Consider the following 18,380-nt stretch of genomic DNA (forward strand, 5'->3'; position numbering starts at 1 on the left):
AAGTTGGTACCACAAATTCAATCTATCATTTACACTTTTTCAATGAAATGCGATATATCTTTTTTATCTCTAAATAAGCACAGAGAATATTAAAAAGACAGCTGTTTTAAAAATTTTTTTTATAAAATTTAGTATAGATTTGTAAACAAAAAAATATTTTATTTATTTACAAATTATATGAATATATTAATATTATTATTTAATTTATACTATTAATAGTTTAACTTTTTAAATAATAGTAGTACAAGTTGAAACTAAATATATCAGTATATAGAATTATTTATTTCATATATATTGTAAATATGCGGCGGACGCATTATATTTCTATTCCCTCAATATATTACTATATGTTAACATTAATAAACTCATGCCAGTATATTTGTTCAATAGAAGCTCAACTAACTACTGCGGTTATAAAAGAGAGAAATAGGAAAAATTGAATAGAGATATAAAGTCGCAATAAGTAAAACAGCTAGAAATAGCAATTGTACAGAGATGACCATTAAAATTGGAGAACGCCAAATCTACGTATATAAGGATTAATGTAAATGGTCACTAAATCTGGAAAATTGCGTAGCAAATAGAGGATAATTTATAAATATAATAACATCGATTGATACTTACTGTATATGGTAAATTATAACAACTATATATAAATATATATATTTATATATGAATATATATACATATATGTATATTTACTTTATAAATTAAATCGATTTTATCATTAACAATAAAATTATATAATACAACAAAATATACTGTAGAATTAAAAAAAAATAAAAAAATTAAAAAAATTTACAATGCAATTATTGATATAAACCTTATTCATTTATATATATAAAACTATTAAATGAAAAAATATTTAAACTGAAAAACAATAAATTTTTTGATCTTTTTGCAATCAGTAGTGATTAAAATAAAAAATTATAAAGAAGTATATATTAATCATAAATCAAAATTTTATAAGCAAACGACATTTTTCCAAACAACATAAAATACTGCTTTTAAACAAATTTTAATTATGATAAAATTTTAATAAGCATCAAATTAAATAATAAAAATATATAATTATTTTATTTCAATATCTCCATCATTAACTACTTTCAAACTAAGAAGTTCAAGTTCTCCTCCCTCTTTAACTTCTTTCTTAATAAAATTTTCAATTGTCTTAAACATTCCTGGTTCAATTAATCCAACAATTTCTAAATTTCCTGTTCCATCTTCCCAGTCTTCCATTTCAACAGTCCCAAACATATCCTTAATTTGTTTATGAAGTTTTTTCGCCTCTTTTGCAGTTATTGCACAACGAACTCTCATTTGTGCTCTATCAATTTTTAAACTTTCTTTTAATTTTGGAATAATTTCTAAAGCCTGTTGTTTCACTGATTTATTAGGTTTAATTGCTATATGAACATCTTTTAGTCCTTTTTCAATAACATTTACTGAGTAAGGACGATTTGTTTCTGGATTAACACACATATTTGAAATAAGATTTGCTAATTCTTTATAAGCTGAATTTGTTTGAGCAGCACGTTCTTTATCTGAAACTTGAAGATCACCTTTCTCTAGAATCTAAAAATATTAATTATTATTTTAAAAACTTACAATTTTACAAATTTCTAACATATCATCTGTTTCAAATATTTTAACTAGTTCGTCTTTTTTGGCAACCTGACCTTTAGAAACATTTGTAAAGACAGTTGGAGTTTGAAGAACTTCATCAATATTCTTTTCAACTTTATTTCTCCAATTTAATACTTTATTTTTATAACATGCTATTTCAAATCTTTTACCACATTTTTTATAACGTACTACAGCAACATTGGTTAATAATTTTTGATTTGTAGGTGTTTGAATTCTTCCTGACATCATATAATTGATTTATAAAAATAATTTCAAAATAATTGAAAAAAAATTTAAAGCATAAATAGATAACTGGTATTTTTCTTATTTAAATGTTTGTATATTATTCGTTTAAGGATATAATAATTGGTAATGTATTCATATGCTAAATGGATGATTTAAAAAGTTTTGTAAAAAATTTTGAAAAAGAAAATGTCAGAAAATTATAATAGAAGTGGTTTTGTTGCATCAAATGATCCTGAATTGTTTCCACCAAGTAAATGGAATGCAAATGTCTCTGTGAGTTTTGATGATAATGTAGTACCTGAAACACAATATAGTATTTCTGATTTTCGATATGTTTCTCCATACAAGGTAGGCTTATTAAAATGTTTTTACTTTTAATATAAACAAGAGAGATGATGCAGTAATTCATTTTGATTTAAATGGTAAATCTTTCTTTAAAAAAGTTTTTCAAGCTTTTCCGCTATCAAAGGTATGTTTAAAAAAAATTTTTTTTTTAAATATACTGGTGGTTTTAGACTATTCAATTTCATTTTAATGAAAAACAGATTGATACGATTATTGAACAAACCAGAACTCACTCATTTTCAGTAACAATTGATAAAGATATATTTGATAATTATAGTACTAAATCATCTGATATTCTTTTGAGTATATCATCAAAGTTATTTCTTCATATTATAAATGAACTTAAAAAAGAAAATGATTTAATGCGATTTTTTTACAATGGTGACGGTTCTGATTTGATAGTCGATATTTTAGGAAGTGGTGAATTTAAATCACAGTACATTCCTACTATTTCTTGTTATGAATATAGAAAATTAAGTTCATTGGATGTTGAGAAAGAGCTTGAAATTATTATAAGTCCTTTATTGTTGTTAAGAGTTTTAAAGTCAACAGATAAACAAATGAAAGTAATAGGATTCAGTTTTTTATGTGATTCATTTGAGATAATTTTAAAAACTAAAAGTGCCATAAAAGTAGTTAATGTTTGTTACTCAGATTCTGTTTATGTTTACAAAGTAACTCGTTTGAAAGATATCAATCTAAGTTACCCAATAAGCCCATTTTACAGAGTGCAAAAAGCCTTGAAAATAAGTAATGAAGTTAATATAAGTATTTATAAAAATGGTTTAATTGATATTACTGTACTTATTAAAAGTATAAAGGATAATGTTGCAGCATTTAAATTATACGTAAGTTTAGTTATTTCTATTGCTTATTTTTTTTAAGGTTGTTCCTCAAGTTGATGTCGACATATGAATAATACCAATTCATTTTCAATAAAATGTGGTCTGCCAATCGGATGCCTATGGAAATTGTTTTTAAAGGCCAATTTAGTGAATCAGAAAACTGAATAACTAGAGGATATTTAAAATTTTCCTTTGTATTTAAAAAATGTATAAAATATAATTTATTTTTTTCAATTGGTGTTATTTTATAATAATACATTTTTAACAAATGATTGTTTTTTTTTTAATTTTTATAATTCCAAATATCGTATCGTGTTGGAGTGTCTATTCCTCTAATGGAACATATGATTATGATGTTGCTTTGATTTACTATAATCCTGATCAATTTACAAATCTAAGATGTTCTGGTTTATTAATTTCTTCAAATGTTATTTTGACAGCTGCTCATTGTTTTGAAAATAAGTAGGTAAAATGTTAATTATTAAACTACTATGGTAGCTTTAGTCATTATTTAGAAGGCTATATAAATCCTAAAGATGTGAAAATTTATTTAGGATTACCAATTGTAAATAATGATTATCTTAAAAAGACAGAACAAAAAGTTAAACAAATTATTATACATGAAAATTATCACTTTACCTATTCAGAATTTGATATTGGATTAATAATTTTAGAAAAAGTTATTCCAAACTTTTGTAATAAACCTCATTATTCATTAGCACCAATACTTGATATTATAAATATTGGTGGAAATTTTAAATTAAATTCATTTCCACAATATGATAATTGTTTTTTTATGGGATGGGGATCACCAAACTTATCTATTGAAAATAATGTATTAAATAAGAAAAAAATTAGAAAATTAAAGATGAGAAATGATATAAGTTCACAGAAAGCAATTAGGCAAACTATGCTGCTTAGTAATATAATTAATTCTGACGATTCTCCATGTAATGGTGATAGTGGTGGGCCAATAATATGTAAACAAATTGTTGGCCATACACCACATAATTATGTTATCGGAGTTGTTAGTGAAACAAGTTCTACTGCATCATTAGATGCATCATCAAAAGAATTTTGTGAAAAAACAGATATGATGTTAGGGACCAGCGTTGGATTACATATTAATTGGCTTAATGATAAAATAAATTATTTTAAAGATACAACATCATGCTAAATATAATATATATATTTTTTTAATTTTACATTCATTAATTTGAAAAATTAATTAATGAAGAATATTTTTTAAAAAATAACTTATAAATTTTTTCTTCAAAAGTTGGTAATTTTGATTTTTTTGATATTTTTTTTCTTCTTATATTTGATATTGTGGTATCTTTATATACTCTTGAAAAATCTTTATCAATAAAATTATTCTTTTCACAATAATCATAACATTCATATTTTGTGTTAAATCTATTTGAATTTCCTCCACATCCACGAAACAAGAAAGGTAAACATTGTTTTAATTCAAAGTTATAAAAATATTTTATTATAGGTGTTGGTAGACAAAAAATTCCTTCATCAATCGGTAATTTACATGTAAAAGTTGGTGTTGGACAACATATTTGATATTCAGATAAATTAAAATCATTATGACAATAATAATCTTTGGGGCAAGATAAATTCATAATTGTATTAAGTTTATTATATTCAACTTTTTTTGCAATATAATTTATAGAAGAAATATTTTTTTTTTGGTCATTTGTATTATGATTATAAGATGATTTAATTTTACATTTTAATGGAACACCTTCTCTTGATTGATAAGGTTTTCCATAGGGACATATTCGAACTTTTTCAACATTTTCACAAGTTTTAATACAATCTTCAATATTTTCAAAATTATTATCATTTTTATGGCAACCATTATATAAAAATGCTTCACAACTTTCAGAATCAATATTATAAAAATATCTTTTTATTGAATTTATTAAACATTTAGATCCTTCTATTTTCTTTTGATTACATATTGCTGTAGGTGTTGGACAACATAATTTATCATAACAAAAATATGAATCAGGACAATTTTTGTTTGTTGAACATTTAATATTACCAACACCATCAATTCTTAAAGGTTTTCCATTAGGACATAGTAATGGAAAACAAAATTCTTCACAATCTGAAAGAGAAATAAAATTATTTAAATCATCAGGTTGTCCATAATAAAAAAAAGGTAAACAATTTCTTGTATTTTTATCCCAATACCATCTAATAGAAGAATGTTTTAAATATTTTTGTATACCATGTGAATATAATGTCATTTCTTTGTAATTTAATTGAAATTCATATAACTCTCTTCTATCCATACATAATAATTCTTTAGTTATTAACTTTTTTTCTTTAAACAAAAAATTTGAACCAATTTTTAAACTTATACTTTTAACAGCAATATTTTTACAATAAATTTCACATGTTAATTTATTAATAAAATTATTTGAATTGCCACCATTTCCTTTAAAATAAAATTTTTGACATGATCCTGTAATTTTATGATAATAATACCGTTCAACAGGAGGTGAATTGTCAGAGAAACCATAATCTAATGGTTGTGTACAAGTTAATTCTGGAGAAGGACAACATTTTTCATCAATACAATCATACATTTTTTGATTTGTATCACATCCCAAATATTGTAATTTACTTTCATTAATAAATTGTGAAAATTTATTTTGTAATAATTTATTATATGGTAATGATATTATTTTACATTTTGAAGGTATATTAATACCACCTTCATATAAAATATCCATATCACCATTAAAAGGGCAATGCATTTTTTTATGACAAACATAACCATATCGTGTTTTTGTTGAAATTTCACCATCAGGACAAGAACATTTTGATAGTGTACATGTAGCATTAGGCCATGCTGAATTACATTGTTCATTATAAAAACAACCATATTCTTCAGGATTTAAAGCTTTAAAAATAAATTATTTTAAAAAAAATTTCACAACCTACATTTCCAACAATGATTATCAATTTCAACATAAGTTTTTAAACATTTACAATATCCTTCATTACAATAAGCTCCATTACTGGGGCAATCTTCATGAACAACACACTCTTTATCATTTACCTTTTGAATAGAAATTTTAACAATTATTAATAGTATTAAAAAAAACAATAACATAATTATTAAACATAATTAAATAAAATAATTTATAATATAACATTTAAAATATTGTAAATAATATCCTGGAATACACTTATACTTTTTTTTATTTGTATTATTATTAATTTTAAGGTCAATGACCAATCTTGTGAGATTATTTTTCATTTGTTTCATTAAATAAAGTGGTACTTATTAAATTCAATATAAGTGTTAGAAATCAAATTAATAAATATTCAAAATACAAAGAAAACATAAATGTGTTATAGGACAAAAAAATTTCAAGTACTTTTCATTGAAATATAATTGTCTAGTATTCTAATAATTTTTATAGTAAAAAAATTTACCAAAAAATCAAATATTTTATCATTTTTTTCTTTTAAGTACAATCTTATACTTTAATATTAACATTATTATATCAATATCCAAATTACCTTATAATAAAAAAGGAAATGTTATCAAAACAAATTTAGTTATTACACCTAATTATAGAAATATAATTAAAAATTTTGTAAAGAAATTAATGATAATTTAGATTATATGTGATACTTAATCTAATAAACTATTATTTTTAACTGAATTTACTTTATTAAATTGTTCCTTTAATAAATTAAACTTTCTTCTACGACTTTTGGATAAAAAGTTAAAAATAAGGTTAAAAAATATATCCATTGTTGTAAACTTTTCTATGTGAATTTGAAATTAAATTACTTAAAGTACATTTTTAAACAACAAAAAGTTTCAAAAATGTATATTAGTAAGATCAATGTTTAAAGTTTCTGAATGTGTCAAATAATTAAAATCATGTAAAAGAACTTTTTACTTTACATAATAATTTATCTATATGTTCATATTATAACAAGATAATCTTTTCTAATAATTTTTTAGTAAAAGAAATTCATTCATTAGAAGTTTATAGAAATAAATCAATCAAATTTACAAAAACAAAGAAAATTTATGTGCTGTACAATTAATTGAGTACCAAATGAAAAGATAAGGAAAATTAAATAAATGTTGTTAGATGTTAAATTTAAAAAAAAACCATATATATTTCCTGATTCATTATCACATCTGGTAATTTGTTTAATGAATTGATTGGATAAAGAAAAATTGTTCAGAATACTACTAAATAAAATAGATTATATATCGACAATTACCAAGTTTTAAAATATCTCATAAAATGAAAATGATTAGAAACAACAGAAAACTAAACAAATTTATAATAAAAAAATTTAAATGTTTTCATTCAAATGGCTTGATGATGCCAACTATAATCATGTTTCTAAATGAAAAAAAAAACAACACTATTGGAAAAAGAAAATCATGTAAATTTCTTTTATCTACATCTAGAAAATTAAACTTAACTTTTAAATAATTTAAAGATAATTCAGCAAATGAAATAAAAACAATGCATACAACATAAAAACTAATAAAAGAAAAAATAAATTTAGTACAAAAAGAACTATTCATGTGAATTGTTGATAGAAAATGAGACATTTTTATTGGTTGATAAAATTTACGAAATATTTGCAACAAATATTTATAACAGATACCTTCCATAAGAGTAGAAGTACTACTACTCTGATGTTATGGTGTATTGGTTTACTTGTTATCGACATGACATATGATTGTCACTATCAATTTCTTATCAATCAGTAAGTAGTAAGGTATGTTAAATGTTTATACTAAACAAATTATTATACTATTAAAAACGTTTCCTATTATATTGTAGTAACAATTAAAATTTAATTCTACAAATCAAAATACATTCTTCTACAATTCTCATTCTGATACTAACTTTTTAATCCAATGTTTTTGCCATAACTGTCATTGGAAAAACGTTAATATACAAATTGTCTTGATTAGATAGTAAACGCGCGTATTTTAATGACATAGCATTTAGGTGTTTATTATATTTATTTACTGTTCACCTTTTTCTACGATACAAAACTTTTATTAAGATTGCTTTAAAATGCCAGCCGATGAAAATGCTGGATCGTCAATTTATCAAAGACAATTGACAAGTATTCAACAAAAATCTGGATCTAGCTACAAACCTTTTTCTATTTCTCAACATGTCACAAATGAAAATAACTCTTTAGAAGATGTAAGTTTTTAATCATTTTTTTTTTGTTTTAACTCTATCATATTAGATAAATGATTTTAATGATAATGTTGGACCTTCAAGTATTTGTATAGAAACTGATATTACGATACCTATTGATGTAGAGGAAACTACTGAAACTATAACTGGAGATGCATTGTCAATAGCTTGTTTGAAAAAGATGGTCGATCATTACAAAGGACTTGTCAATCGGACACGAGAAGAAATTGATCAGAAAAAAGAAATAGTTTTAAATTTAGAAAATCAATTAGAAGAAGCTAAGAATGCGCGGGATGAATTTTTCGATGAATTACAAAGTTTACTAAATGACGGGGAGGAGGATAATAATTCTCATGACAACGTTGGAAGTGAAATAGAATATAATAAAGAAACGGAAAATGAAAGAACAGATGAGGAATAAATTAAATAGTTATACAATATATGTCATATTCGGGGATACTTTTTTATTTATGTTTTTCTTAACAATAGTATTTTGTTTTTTTTTTAAATTTGTTTTTGTGTTCAAATCACTTTTATATCGTATGTATTTTGTTTTTTCTTAATCATTTGTTATTTTAGCCTTTAACAAAAAAAATGATTAGAAGCAAAGATAGGAGTGAATTAAAAGTTACTCAAAACACCAATCTTATTGGAGTAAAAGGATCTATTAATAAAAAAGAAAATATTTTTAAAAATTCTAGTTGTGGTTCTTTTAAGACGGGAAAGATTCAGAATATTGTTTCCTTAGCTAAATCAAGTAGCATCGATTGTGGATTAAAGAATGACTTGGGTGGTAAGAGTACTTCGTCTACTTCTTGTGGAACACAAACAGGACTAACTATGACATCAATAAAATATACAGAAGAAGAAAAATTGAAAGATATGTTTTCAGAAGATGTGTCTGTAAATTATTTGTTAAACCAAGTAAATTCTCTTGAAAAGAGTTATAATTCCTTGCTGGAGGAAAGTTTTCAATTAGATATCACGATTGACGAACTAAATGATTCTATGGCTGAAGTTAAAAAAGAAATGGAAGCAGCTGTGGCAATTTTTAATGAGGCAATGTTAGACGAAGAAGAATCTGAGGCTGATCAAGAATAAAATTAAAAAAAAGTATTGTAATTAAGTAAACGTTCATTTAACTTTGTAAAGAAATTCATGTTTTTTGGTTTTAAAAATTGAGATATAAAATTGTTTCATTTATATTATTATATTTAATACTTTATATTTAGGAGAAATGAGTTTTAAAAAGTTATTTTGAATATTTAAAAAGTATTTTTAACATAAAAAATGCGCCAGAAATAATAAGTGTAATTATTTAAAAAAAATAATTTTCTCATTAGAATATCGCAACAAAAAATGCATAAAATATCAACTATAACATTTACTACAAAATTGGTGTTTCAAGAGATTTTAAAGTGAAAATTATTCTGACGATAGAAAAAAGATTATGAAAACCGTTTTTGATTTAACATTTCGTAAATAATTATTTTTAAACATAATATGCGCCAGAAATAATTGATAGTTTTTTTTTAAATTTTTTTTGGGTTTAATATTAATGTCATTGATGTACTAGAAATTTTTTTGGATATTTGATTATTCTATATATGTATACTTTCTTTAAAAATCACAATGTTGATTTAATTAAATTTTTTTATACTAAAACAACAAATAAATAAAGAAAAATATGTAATTAAAAAATTTTAATAAAAATGTGACAAAAAAAAGACAACTTTTTTTTTAATTTAAATATGCCACTATAGTCATTCGATAGCCCTTGAAATGGGATGAATTTTGAATATAATCAACAATATTCGAAAATTGAAATTTCAGGAGTTATAAGGATTCAAAGTTCAGAGGCGAAATTGTAGAATATTTTTTTCTTAATTTTGATTTTTATGATGATATTATAAATTTTAAAAATAAATACTTTTTTCTAGATCATTTTTTTACGAGAAATTCATTAAGCCTATTTTTATTTTTATAAGACTTCTAAAAATGAATTTATGACAAGAAATATGTTTGAAAAAATGTTTTAAGAACCTATTAATGACTCAAGTTTATGACGTCATAAAGCCATGAAACCAGATGCGCTGGCCTTCTTTCATAATTTAAGGTATACCCCACGTTGAAAAATTTTAAAAATTTTCAACCGTTCTTGAAATATTATGCTTGGTACTTTTTCGCGCGTAATCTATTGTCACCATTTTTTTATATCTCGCAAGTACTTAAAGATATAAAAAAATTTTGAAGGTAGACCCCATTTGAAAACTCTTTTGAAGACGATTACAGAAATCTGATTTCATTTATCTTGATTTTGAAGCAAGATATGAACAAAGGCAGAAATTTTTCTAAAATATTCATTGTTTCCGACTTTTCAATATCTCAAGAAATACTTATCCTATGAAGATGGGACTACTTTCATTCGATTTCTATTCAAAAGTTAGTCTATATAAATGATTTTCATAGCTGCAAAATTATTATTTTTAGAGATATAAAAATTGGCTGAAAATTTTCTAGATTTAAGATTTTACTTCTAAAAATGCGATCAAAAATGAACAACTTTTTTTGGAATTTGAATACGCCACTATAGTCATTCGATAGCCCATGAAATGGGATGAATTTTGAATATAATCAACAATATTAGAAAATTAATAGTTCAGGAGTTATAAGGATTCAAAGATGAAGGGCGAAATTGGGGAATATTTTTTTTAAATCTCGATTTTGATGATGATATTGTAAATTTAAAAAATAAATACTTTATTATAGATCACTTTTTTACGGGGAATTCATTAAGCCTATTTGCAACTTTATAGGACTTCTTAAAATGAAGATATGATAAGAAATATGTTTGAAAAAAAGTTTTAATAATTTAGTGATAACTCAAGTTAGTGAGGTCACAGGTTCATGAAATTTGATGCGCTGTGCTTCATTCGTGATTTTAGGTATACTCTACATTGAAAAGTTTCTTAAATATTCAACCGTTCTTGAAATATTATGCTTGGTATTTTTTCGCGCGTAATCCATTGTCACCATTTTTTTTATATCTCAAAAGTGGTTAAAGATATAAAAAAATTTTGAACGTAGACACTATATGAAAACTCACTAGAAGACGATTGCAGAAATCTGATTGTATTTATCTTGATTTTGAAGCGAGATATGAACAAAGGCGGAAATTTTTCTAAAATATTCATTGTTCCCGACTTTTCAGTATCTCAGGAAATACTTATCCTATGAAGATGGGACTACTTTCATTCGATTTCACTACAAAAGTTAGTCTATATAAATGATTTTCATAGCTGCAACATTATTATTTTCAGTGATATAAAAATTGGCTGAAAATTTTCTAGATTTATATTTTACCTCTAAAAATGTGACCAAAAATGAACAACTTTTTTTGGAATTTGAAGATGCGACTATATTCATTCGATAGCCCTTGAAATGAGATGAATTTTGAATATAATCAACAATATTAGAAAATTAATAGTTCAGGAGTTATAAGGATTCAAAGATGAAGGGCGAAATTGGGGAATATTTTTTTGTAAATTTCAACTTCCATGATACAATGAGATATTTTAAAAATAAACAGTTGTTTCTAGATCAGTTTTTTACGAGGAATTCATTAAGCCTATCCACATCTTCATAGGACTTCTAAAAATGAAGATATGATAAGAAATAAGTTTTAAAAAAAGTTTTAAGAATCTAGCGATAACTCATGTTAATGAAGTCACAGGTCCGTGAAACTTGATGCGCTGAGCTTCTCTCATAATTTAAGGCATAGCCTACGTTGAAAAGATTTTTAAATTTTCAACCGTTCTTGAGATATGAAACTTGGTATTTTTTCGCGCGTAATCTATTGTCACCATTTTTTTATATCTCAAAAGTGGTTAAAGGTATAAAAAATTTTTGAACGTAGACCCCACATGAAAACTTATTTAAGGTCGATTGCCGAAATCTGCTTATATTTATCTTTATTTTGAAGCAAGATATGAACAAAGGCGGAAATTTTTCTAAAATATTCATTGTTCCCGACTTTTCAGTATCTCAAGAAATACTTATCCTATGAAGATGGGACTACTTTCATTCAATTTCTATTCAAAAGTAGGTCTAGATAAATGATTTTCATAGCTATAACTTTATTATTTTCAAAAATATAAAAATTGGCTGAAAATTTTCTAGATTTCTAATTTTACCTCTAAAACTGTGACCAAAAATGAACAACTTTTTTTGGAATTTGAATATGTCACTATATTCATTCGATAGCCCTTGAAATGGGATGAATTTTGAATATAATCAACAATATTTGAAAATTGAAATTTCAGGAGTTATAAAGATTCAAAGTTGAGGGCGAAATTGGGGAATATTTTTTATAAATTTCGACTTCCATGATACAATGAGATATTTTAAAAATAAACAGTTGTTTCTAGATCATATTTTTACGAGGAATTCATTAAGCCTATTCACATCTTCATAGGACTTCTAAAAATAAAGATATGATAAGAAATATGTTTTAAAAAATGTTTTAAGAATCTAGTGATAACTCAAGTTAATGAAGTCACAGGTCCATGAAATTTAAAGTGCTGTTCTTCTTTTATAATTTAAGTTAGACTCTACGTTGAAAACATTTTTGTATTTTCAATGGTTCTTGAGATATGAAACTTGGTATTTTTTCGCGCGTAATCCATTGTCATCATTTTTTTATATCTCAATAGTGGTTAAAGATATAAAAAAATTTTGAAGGTAGACCCCATATGAAAAGTTGATTGAAGACGATTGCAGAAATCTGATTCCATTTATCTATATTTTGAAGCGAGATATGAACAAAGGCGGAAATTTTTCTAAAATATTCATTGTTCTCGACTTTTCAGTATCTCAGCAAATAATGACCCTATGAAGATGGGACTAGTTTCATTCAAATTCTTATCAAAAGTTATTCTAGATTAATAATTTTCATAGCTATAACATCATTTTTTCCAGAGATATAAAAATTGGCTGAAAATTTTCTAGATTTCCGACTTTACCTCCAAAAATGCGATCAAAAATGGACAACTTTTTTTGGAATTTGAATATGCCACTATAGTCATTCGATAGCCCTTGAAATGGGATGAATTTTGAATATAATCAACAATATTCGAAAATTGAAATTTCAGGAGTTATAAGGATTCAAAGTTGAGGGCGAAATTAGGGAATATTTTTTTGTAAATTTCGACTTCCATGATACAATGAGATATTTTAAAAATAAACAGTTGTTTCTTGATCACTTTTTTACGAGAAATTCATTAAGCCTATTCACATCTTCATAGGATTTCTAAAAATGAAGATATGATAAGAAATATGTTTAAAAAAAAGTTTAAAGTATCTAGTGATAACTCAAGTTAATGAGGTCACAGAAACATGAAACCAGATGCGCTGGGCTTCTTTCATAATTTGAGTTATACCTTACGTTGAAAATATTTTTAAATTTTCAACCGTTATTGAGATATTGTGCTTGGTACTTTTTCGCGCGTAATCCATTGTCACCATTTTTTTATATCTCGAAAGTGGTTAAAGATATAAAAAAATTTTGAAGGTAGACCCCACTTCAAAACTCATTTGAAGTAAATTGCAGAAATCTGATTGCATTTATCATAACTTTGAAGCAAGATATGGTCAAAGGCGGAAATTTTTCTAAAATATTCATTGTTCTCAACTTTTCAGTATCTCAGCAAATACTTATCCTATGAAAATGGGATCAGTTTCATTCGATTTCTATTCAAAAGTAGGTCTAGATTATTAATTTTTACAGCTATAATATTATTATTTTCAGAGATATAAAAATTGGCTGAAAATTTTCTAGATTTCTGATTCTACCTCTAAAATTGTGATAAAAAAAACACTTTTTTTTAAATTTAATTTTTATTTATTTTTATGATAATTTTGGTTAATTATGTAAAAAAGTTTTTTTTAACTTTTTATCAACTATCAAATGCTCTTTTTTTATATATTTAATTAAATTTTCTAAAACTTTTTAAATACTTTGTTCATTTAAATTTATTTTTTATTAATCCAGCACGTCAGTGATTTTAAAGAAGATCCTTAAAAGAAGAAGTAATTTATTTAAAAACATTTTTTTAAAATTATCATTATTTGAAATATTAGTTTTCAATTTTTATTACTATCAGCAACACTGATAAGACCAAACGATTAAATATTTATTATACATTTTATTTTTAAATTAAAAAAAAACCTTTAAATTACAAAACAAGTATATTATTATTTTAAGATGATTTTTTTTTCTTTGATTTTCCAAATGTATTTGGTCCAGCATTTAAATCTGAAAAATCACAGTCACTATCGTTATCAGATTCTTTTTCCAAATTCTTTTCATTTTCATCTTCTGAAATTGTAATCTCTTCTTTTTCTTTATTATCACAAATATCATCACTACTTTTTTCTTCATCAATATTGTTTGTTTCCTCCAAAGCTCTACTTAATTCACTATCAATCAACGCTTTAACTTTTAAATATTTATCATTTGTAATTTTATGTTTTGAAACACCATCTAATGAATTTTTACATTTTATATATTTTGCAAGTTTCTTTTTAGCAGCCTCCAGTTCACGTTTACTTTGCCCTTCAATCCATTTTAATATTCGTTTTTCTTCTTCTATATCAGAAATTCGCCTACCACTCAAATCTCTAGAATCTCTTTGATTTGAGGATTTTGATATTCTAAATGCTTTTAATAAAGCTCCAAAACCTTAAAATAAACTTAAATAATTTTTATAAAAAGATTAACGTACCTCCTTTACCACCTCGAAGCCTATAATTAATTTGTACAATGGCATTTTTCATACACTTTAAATCATTTATTCCATTTTTTAATATTTTTCCATTATATATTAAATAATAATTTTCTTCTGGAATATGGGTCAATGTATNTGTATCTAAAAATCATGTCATACATATCATCAACTGTTGTTTGTATTGGTGCCTATAAAAATATACATTAAAATAAAGTTAAATTATTATTAATATCTTACCTGACACATAATAATTTTTCTTTCCTTTCCATCACCATATTTATAAACCATTTGGTTAGCATGAATATAACCAAGTACATTATTTATATCATATCCATTAACATTAACTGATGTTTTGTCAAGACATTCTATATCGTTATAACGGTTTCTTTTTGGAAGACTTCCTTTAGCAGTATAATAACGTTGACAGTTTTGTATAAGAGCATCTTTACGCATCATTCCAATGTAATTAAATTGAACACAAAGTTCATCCAATTTTCCTTCATCAAGAATATTAATAAATTGTAAAAAAAGTTTGAATCTTCTATCCATACTGCCTTTACAAGCATCTAACTTGTAAAGATAACGATCATATTCATTGGTAAATTTAAACCTCAGATTATTTTCACCAATTAATATTTGATTGTCAAAAAAATATGTAACAAGAGCTTTTAATAAGTAAGCATATTCAATGGAAGAAATGTTTCCACCATAACGTTTTTCACGAACTTCTTTTATAATCTCCATTGGATTATAAACTGAAGTATCAGCTTTAATTGCCTCCAAAATACAGCAAAAATATGTAAACATGAATACACGTGATCCAGCACTACGTGAAGCATGAACAAGAACATTCCCATTTCCAGCACATTCAGAAACCTCAGAGTGTAAGTTGATGAAGTGTAAATCTGAATAGGGTATTGTATGTTCCTTCCAATGCATGACATGATAAAGTATCAGATCCTTTGACTTTTCTCCTTTCATAGTCATGCTGAATTTTAATACTTTAACATTTTGAAGATTAGTTGGAAGCTCCTCCAAATATTTAACAGTAACATTTCCATAAGTTTGGTTTTTTTCTGGCCAATATAACAATTTATTTTTTGTTTCTGGGTCTTCATCACTATTTTGATAAATCATTGAAATAACAACTGCGACATCCTCTTTGTAAAGTAACTCCCAAAAATATTTTACACTTTCAGGTGCTGGTCCATCAGAAATTATATATTTTCTTTCCGGTGAGACATCATTAATGTAATGAGCTCTTATTTCTCCAAAGATTGATTTGAAACATTTGACCAAAGAAGTGTCAAAAAGAGTACTTGTATTGAATTCAACCTCTTCATCACCTTCTATTTTCTTTAAAAACGATTGCTTCTTCAATACATCCGGAATATATTTTTTGCTTTGAACAATCTTACAGTACTCTTCCAAATTTGCATTTGATAATTCTTTCCACAATGCAAATATATTGGGGTATTTAGATGCTAATTTCTTTCTTCTAATATGTAATTTTATTGCCTTAAGAAATATTAATACACTGATGCCAACAAAGACTAAGATACCAATAATAACACTTCCAACAATAATAGAAATTGCACCAGTAGTTCCAAATGTTTCTTTAAATTTTTCAAATCGTGATTTTTGAATTTTATTTATAGTTACTTTATCTTCATCCACATTTAAATATCTTTTTCCATTTTCATCTACTTCAAAACTTGCTTTGTCATTATGTAAAAACGAGTGAATTAAAGTGACTTCTCCATTAGGTGTTTTGTAAAGGCATTTTAAAGTTGTATTGAAATTCGAAACATCTGTTGTAAAGACAAAATCACCAGAGCGATACAAACCATCATGTGCTACTCCATTAGCATTCAACTCAGTTAGATTAACTATCTTATTGTTAATATAATCAACTGAATAAAGGTATCCAAAACTGAATCTATTGATTGAGCAATTTGGTCTGACCACCGTCTCATTTGATGCGTAGAGAATGTACTCCAATGGAAATTTAAAGTTTTCTTCTGGCGGTGCGAAAAAGAATGTTTTTGTAATCATACGGTTGCTTGCAGTCGACGACCAATCATAAGAGAATTTTAAAAGTTCATATCCATTCAATGAGAAGGTACCCTTAGTAGTTTTGTTGGAGTTTGGCACTTCTTTAACTCCATCCTTTGTGTATAAAAGTTTGCTTATTAAAATTTCTTCGTTTTTGTAGAAATCTTGAAATGTTGGTTGATCTGTTAAAAGCAGTTGAATTTCAAGAAACTTTTCCAAATAGTCAAATTTTATAACATCAATTGGTATTCTATTCACCTTTATTTGAGTTGAATTGTATCCTTTAACTAAAATTTCTGGCATGTCATTGACAGCTCTAAAGATCATACAAGGTTCTGCAATCTCCTTTTGAGAATTATCTTCAGGTATTGTAAACAGATAATAGAGTTTGTTTACATGTGGAAGCTCGTCCGATGTTTTCAATTTATTATTAACTAAATTGAGTTGAAATAATTTGCCTCCCTTGTCCCTTGTAAGTTTTAAAATTTTTTCTTGATCATTGCCACATTCGTCAGGATGAAGTAGTTGGCTAGATATCTTCTCTCGTTTTGCCACCTTATAAGGATTTGGTGCGAGTTCCCAGTTGAAATTGAACTTCCATTTAAATCTCTGAAGTGTTCCGTTACTGTGCGTTATTGTAATAGTTCCACAATCAATTAAATGGGGTCGAGACAGACTATATACCAGAGATATCCAAAGAAATGTTTTGTTTTCATTTCGAAATATTGATGGAAATTCAACAAACTTCGGGTTTACTTTAAATTCATCTTCTGCATGTTCGTGGATGTACTCGTGACCTGGAAGTTTCAATAAGATGACATCCGATGACGAGTTTGACTTGATGGTAATTGGAAATGTGGTTTGATTGATTTCCTTAGGAACCGAAGAAAAGAAGGTTCCATGAGTACTTCCTTCACATTGTATGAAGGTTATCAGAAATAGCAGCCAGAGAGTTTTGAATTGATGTAAAACCAGAAACATGGTAGGTTGTTTTTTTTAAAAAACAGGAGGTTTTAATAACTTTTTGAATGATAAAAAATTAAAATATTTTTTTCTCTTTATTCAAAATTTTTAACAAAATTAACATTTTCATTAAATAATATTCATATTTTATCAAATTATAGGTAAAAAAAACGTTCTAATGTAAATGACCCTCTTTGAAGTTAATTGATATTACTATGTTGTTATAGCTAAAGGATGTACTTTGTACTAACATAGAAATTTAGATAAATTCAAAAAGAAACATAATTTGAAATAGT

The 18,380-nt window shown here is 25.2% G+C and overlaps 6 protein-coding genes across 6 annotated transcripts; 3 read left to right on the forward strand and 3 right to left on the reverse strand.

Annotated features, from left to right (window-relative positions):
• Window positions 1-1,071: 1,071 nt before the first annotated feature.
• SRAE_2000039600 (Ribosome maturation protein SBDS) lies at window positions 1,072-1,872 on the reverse strand (the record flags this gene model as incomplete). The annotated part of the gene is made up of 2 exons (XM_024651221.1): window positions 1,072-1,566; window positions 1,609-1,872. The coding sequence occupies 2 exons, from the start codon at window positions 1,870-1,872 to the stop codon at window positions 1,072-1,074; spliced, it is 759 nt and encodes a 252-aa protein (XP_024504920.1).
• Window positions 1,873-2,058: 186 nt separating this feature from the next.
• Window positions 2,059-3,132, forward strand: SRAE_2000039700 (Hypothetical protein; the record flags this gene model as incomplete). The annotated part of the gene is made up of 4 exons (XM_024651222.1): window positions 2,059-2,220; window positions 2,261-2,341; window positions 2,388-3,065; window positions 3,103-3,132. The coding sequence occupies 4 exons, from the start codon at window positions 2,059-2,061 to the stop codon at window positions 3,130-3,132; spliced, it is 951 nt and encodes a 316-aa protein (XP_024504921.1).
• Window positions 3,133-3,330: 198 nt separating this feature from the next.
• On the forward strand, window positions 3,331-4,239 carry SRAE_2000039800 (Peptidase S1 domain and Peptidase S1A, chymotrypsin-type family and Trypsin-like cysteine/serine peptidase domain-containing protein; the record flags this gene model as incomplete). The annotated part of the gene is made up of 2 exons (XM_024651223.1): window positions 3,331-3,524; window positions 3,567-4,239. 2 exons carry the CDS (start codon window positions 3,331-3,333, stop codon window positions 4,237-4,239), a joined length of 867 nt encoding a protein of 288 aa, XP_024504922.1.
• Window positions 4,240-4,273: 34 nt separating this feature from the next.
• Window positions 4,274-6,198, reverse strand: SRAE_2000039900 (Proteinase inhibitor I2, Kunitz metazoa domain and EB domain and Cysteine-rich repeat-containing protein; the record flags this gene model as incomplete). The annotated part of the gene is made up of 3 exons (XM_024651224.1): window positions 4,274-5,184; window positions 5,308-5,985; window positions 6,027-6,198. 3 exons carry the CDS (start codon window positions 6,196-6,198, stop codon window positions 4,274-4,276), a joined length of 1,761 nt encoding a protein of 586 aa, XP_024504923.1.
• A 1,951-nt stretch (window positions 6,199-8,149) lies between these two features.
• SRAE_2000040000 (Hypothetical protein) lies at window positions 8,150-9,382 on the forward strand (the record flags this gene model as incomplete). The annotated part of the gene is made up of 4 exons (XM_024651225.1): window positions 8,150-8,284; window positions 8,331-8,642; window positions 8,771-8,821; window positions 8,861-9,382. The coding sequence occupies 4 exons, from the start codon at window positions 8,150-8,152 to the stop codon at window positions 9,380-9,382; spliced, it is 1,020 nt and encodes a 339-aa protein (XP_024504924.1).
• A 5,156-nt stretch (window positions 9,383-14,538) lies between these two features.
• On the reverse strand, window positions 14,539-18,102 carry SRAE_2000040100 (Protein-tyrosine phosphatase, receptor/non-receptor type domain and Sde2 N-terminal domain-containing protein; the record flags this gene model as incomplete). The annotated part of the gene is made up of 4 exons (XM_024651226.1): window positions 14,539-15,020; window positions 15,064-15,083; window positions 15,226-15,254; window positions 15,304-18,102. 4 exons carry the CDS (start codon window positions 18,100-18,102, stop codon window positions 14,539-14,541), a joined length of 3,330 nt encoding a protein of 1,109 aa, XP_024504925.1.
• Between the last annotated feature and the right edge of the window lie 278 nt (window positions 18,103-18,380).

This window comes from Strongyloides ratti (genome assembly GCF_001040885.1).
Source record: "Strongyloides ratti genome assembly S_ratti_ED321, chromosome : 2".
NCBI lineage: Eukaryota > Metazoa > Nematoda > Chromadorea > Rhabditida > Strongyloididae > Strongyloides > Strongyloides ratti.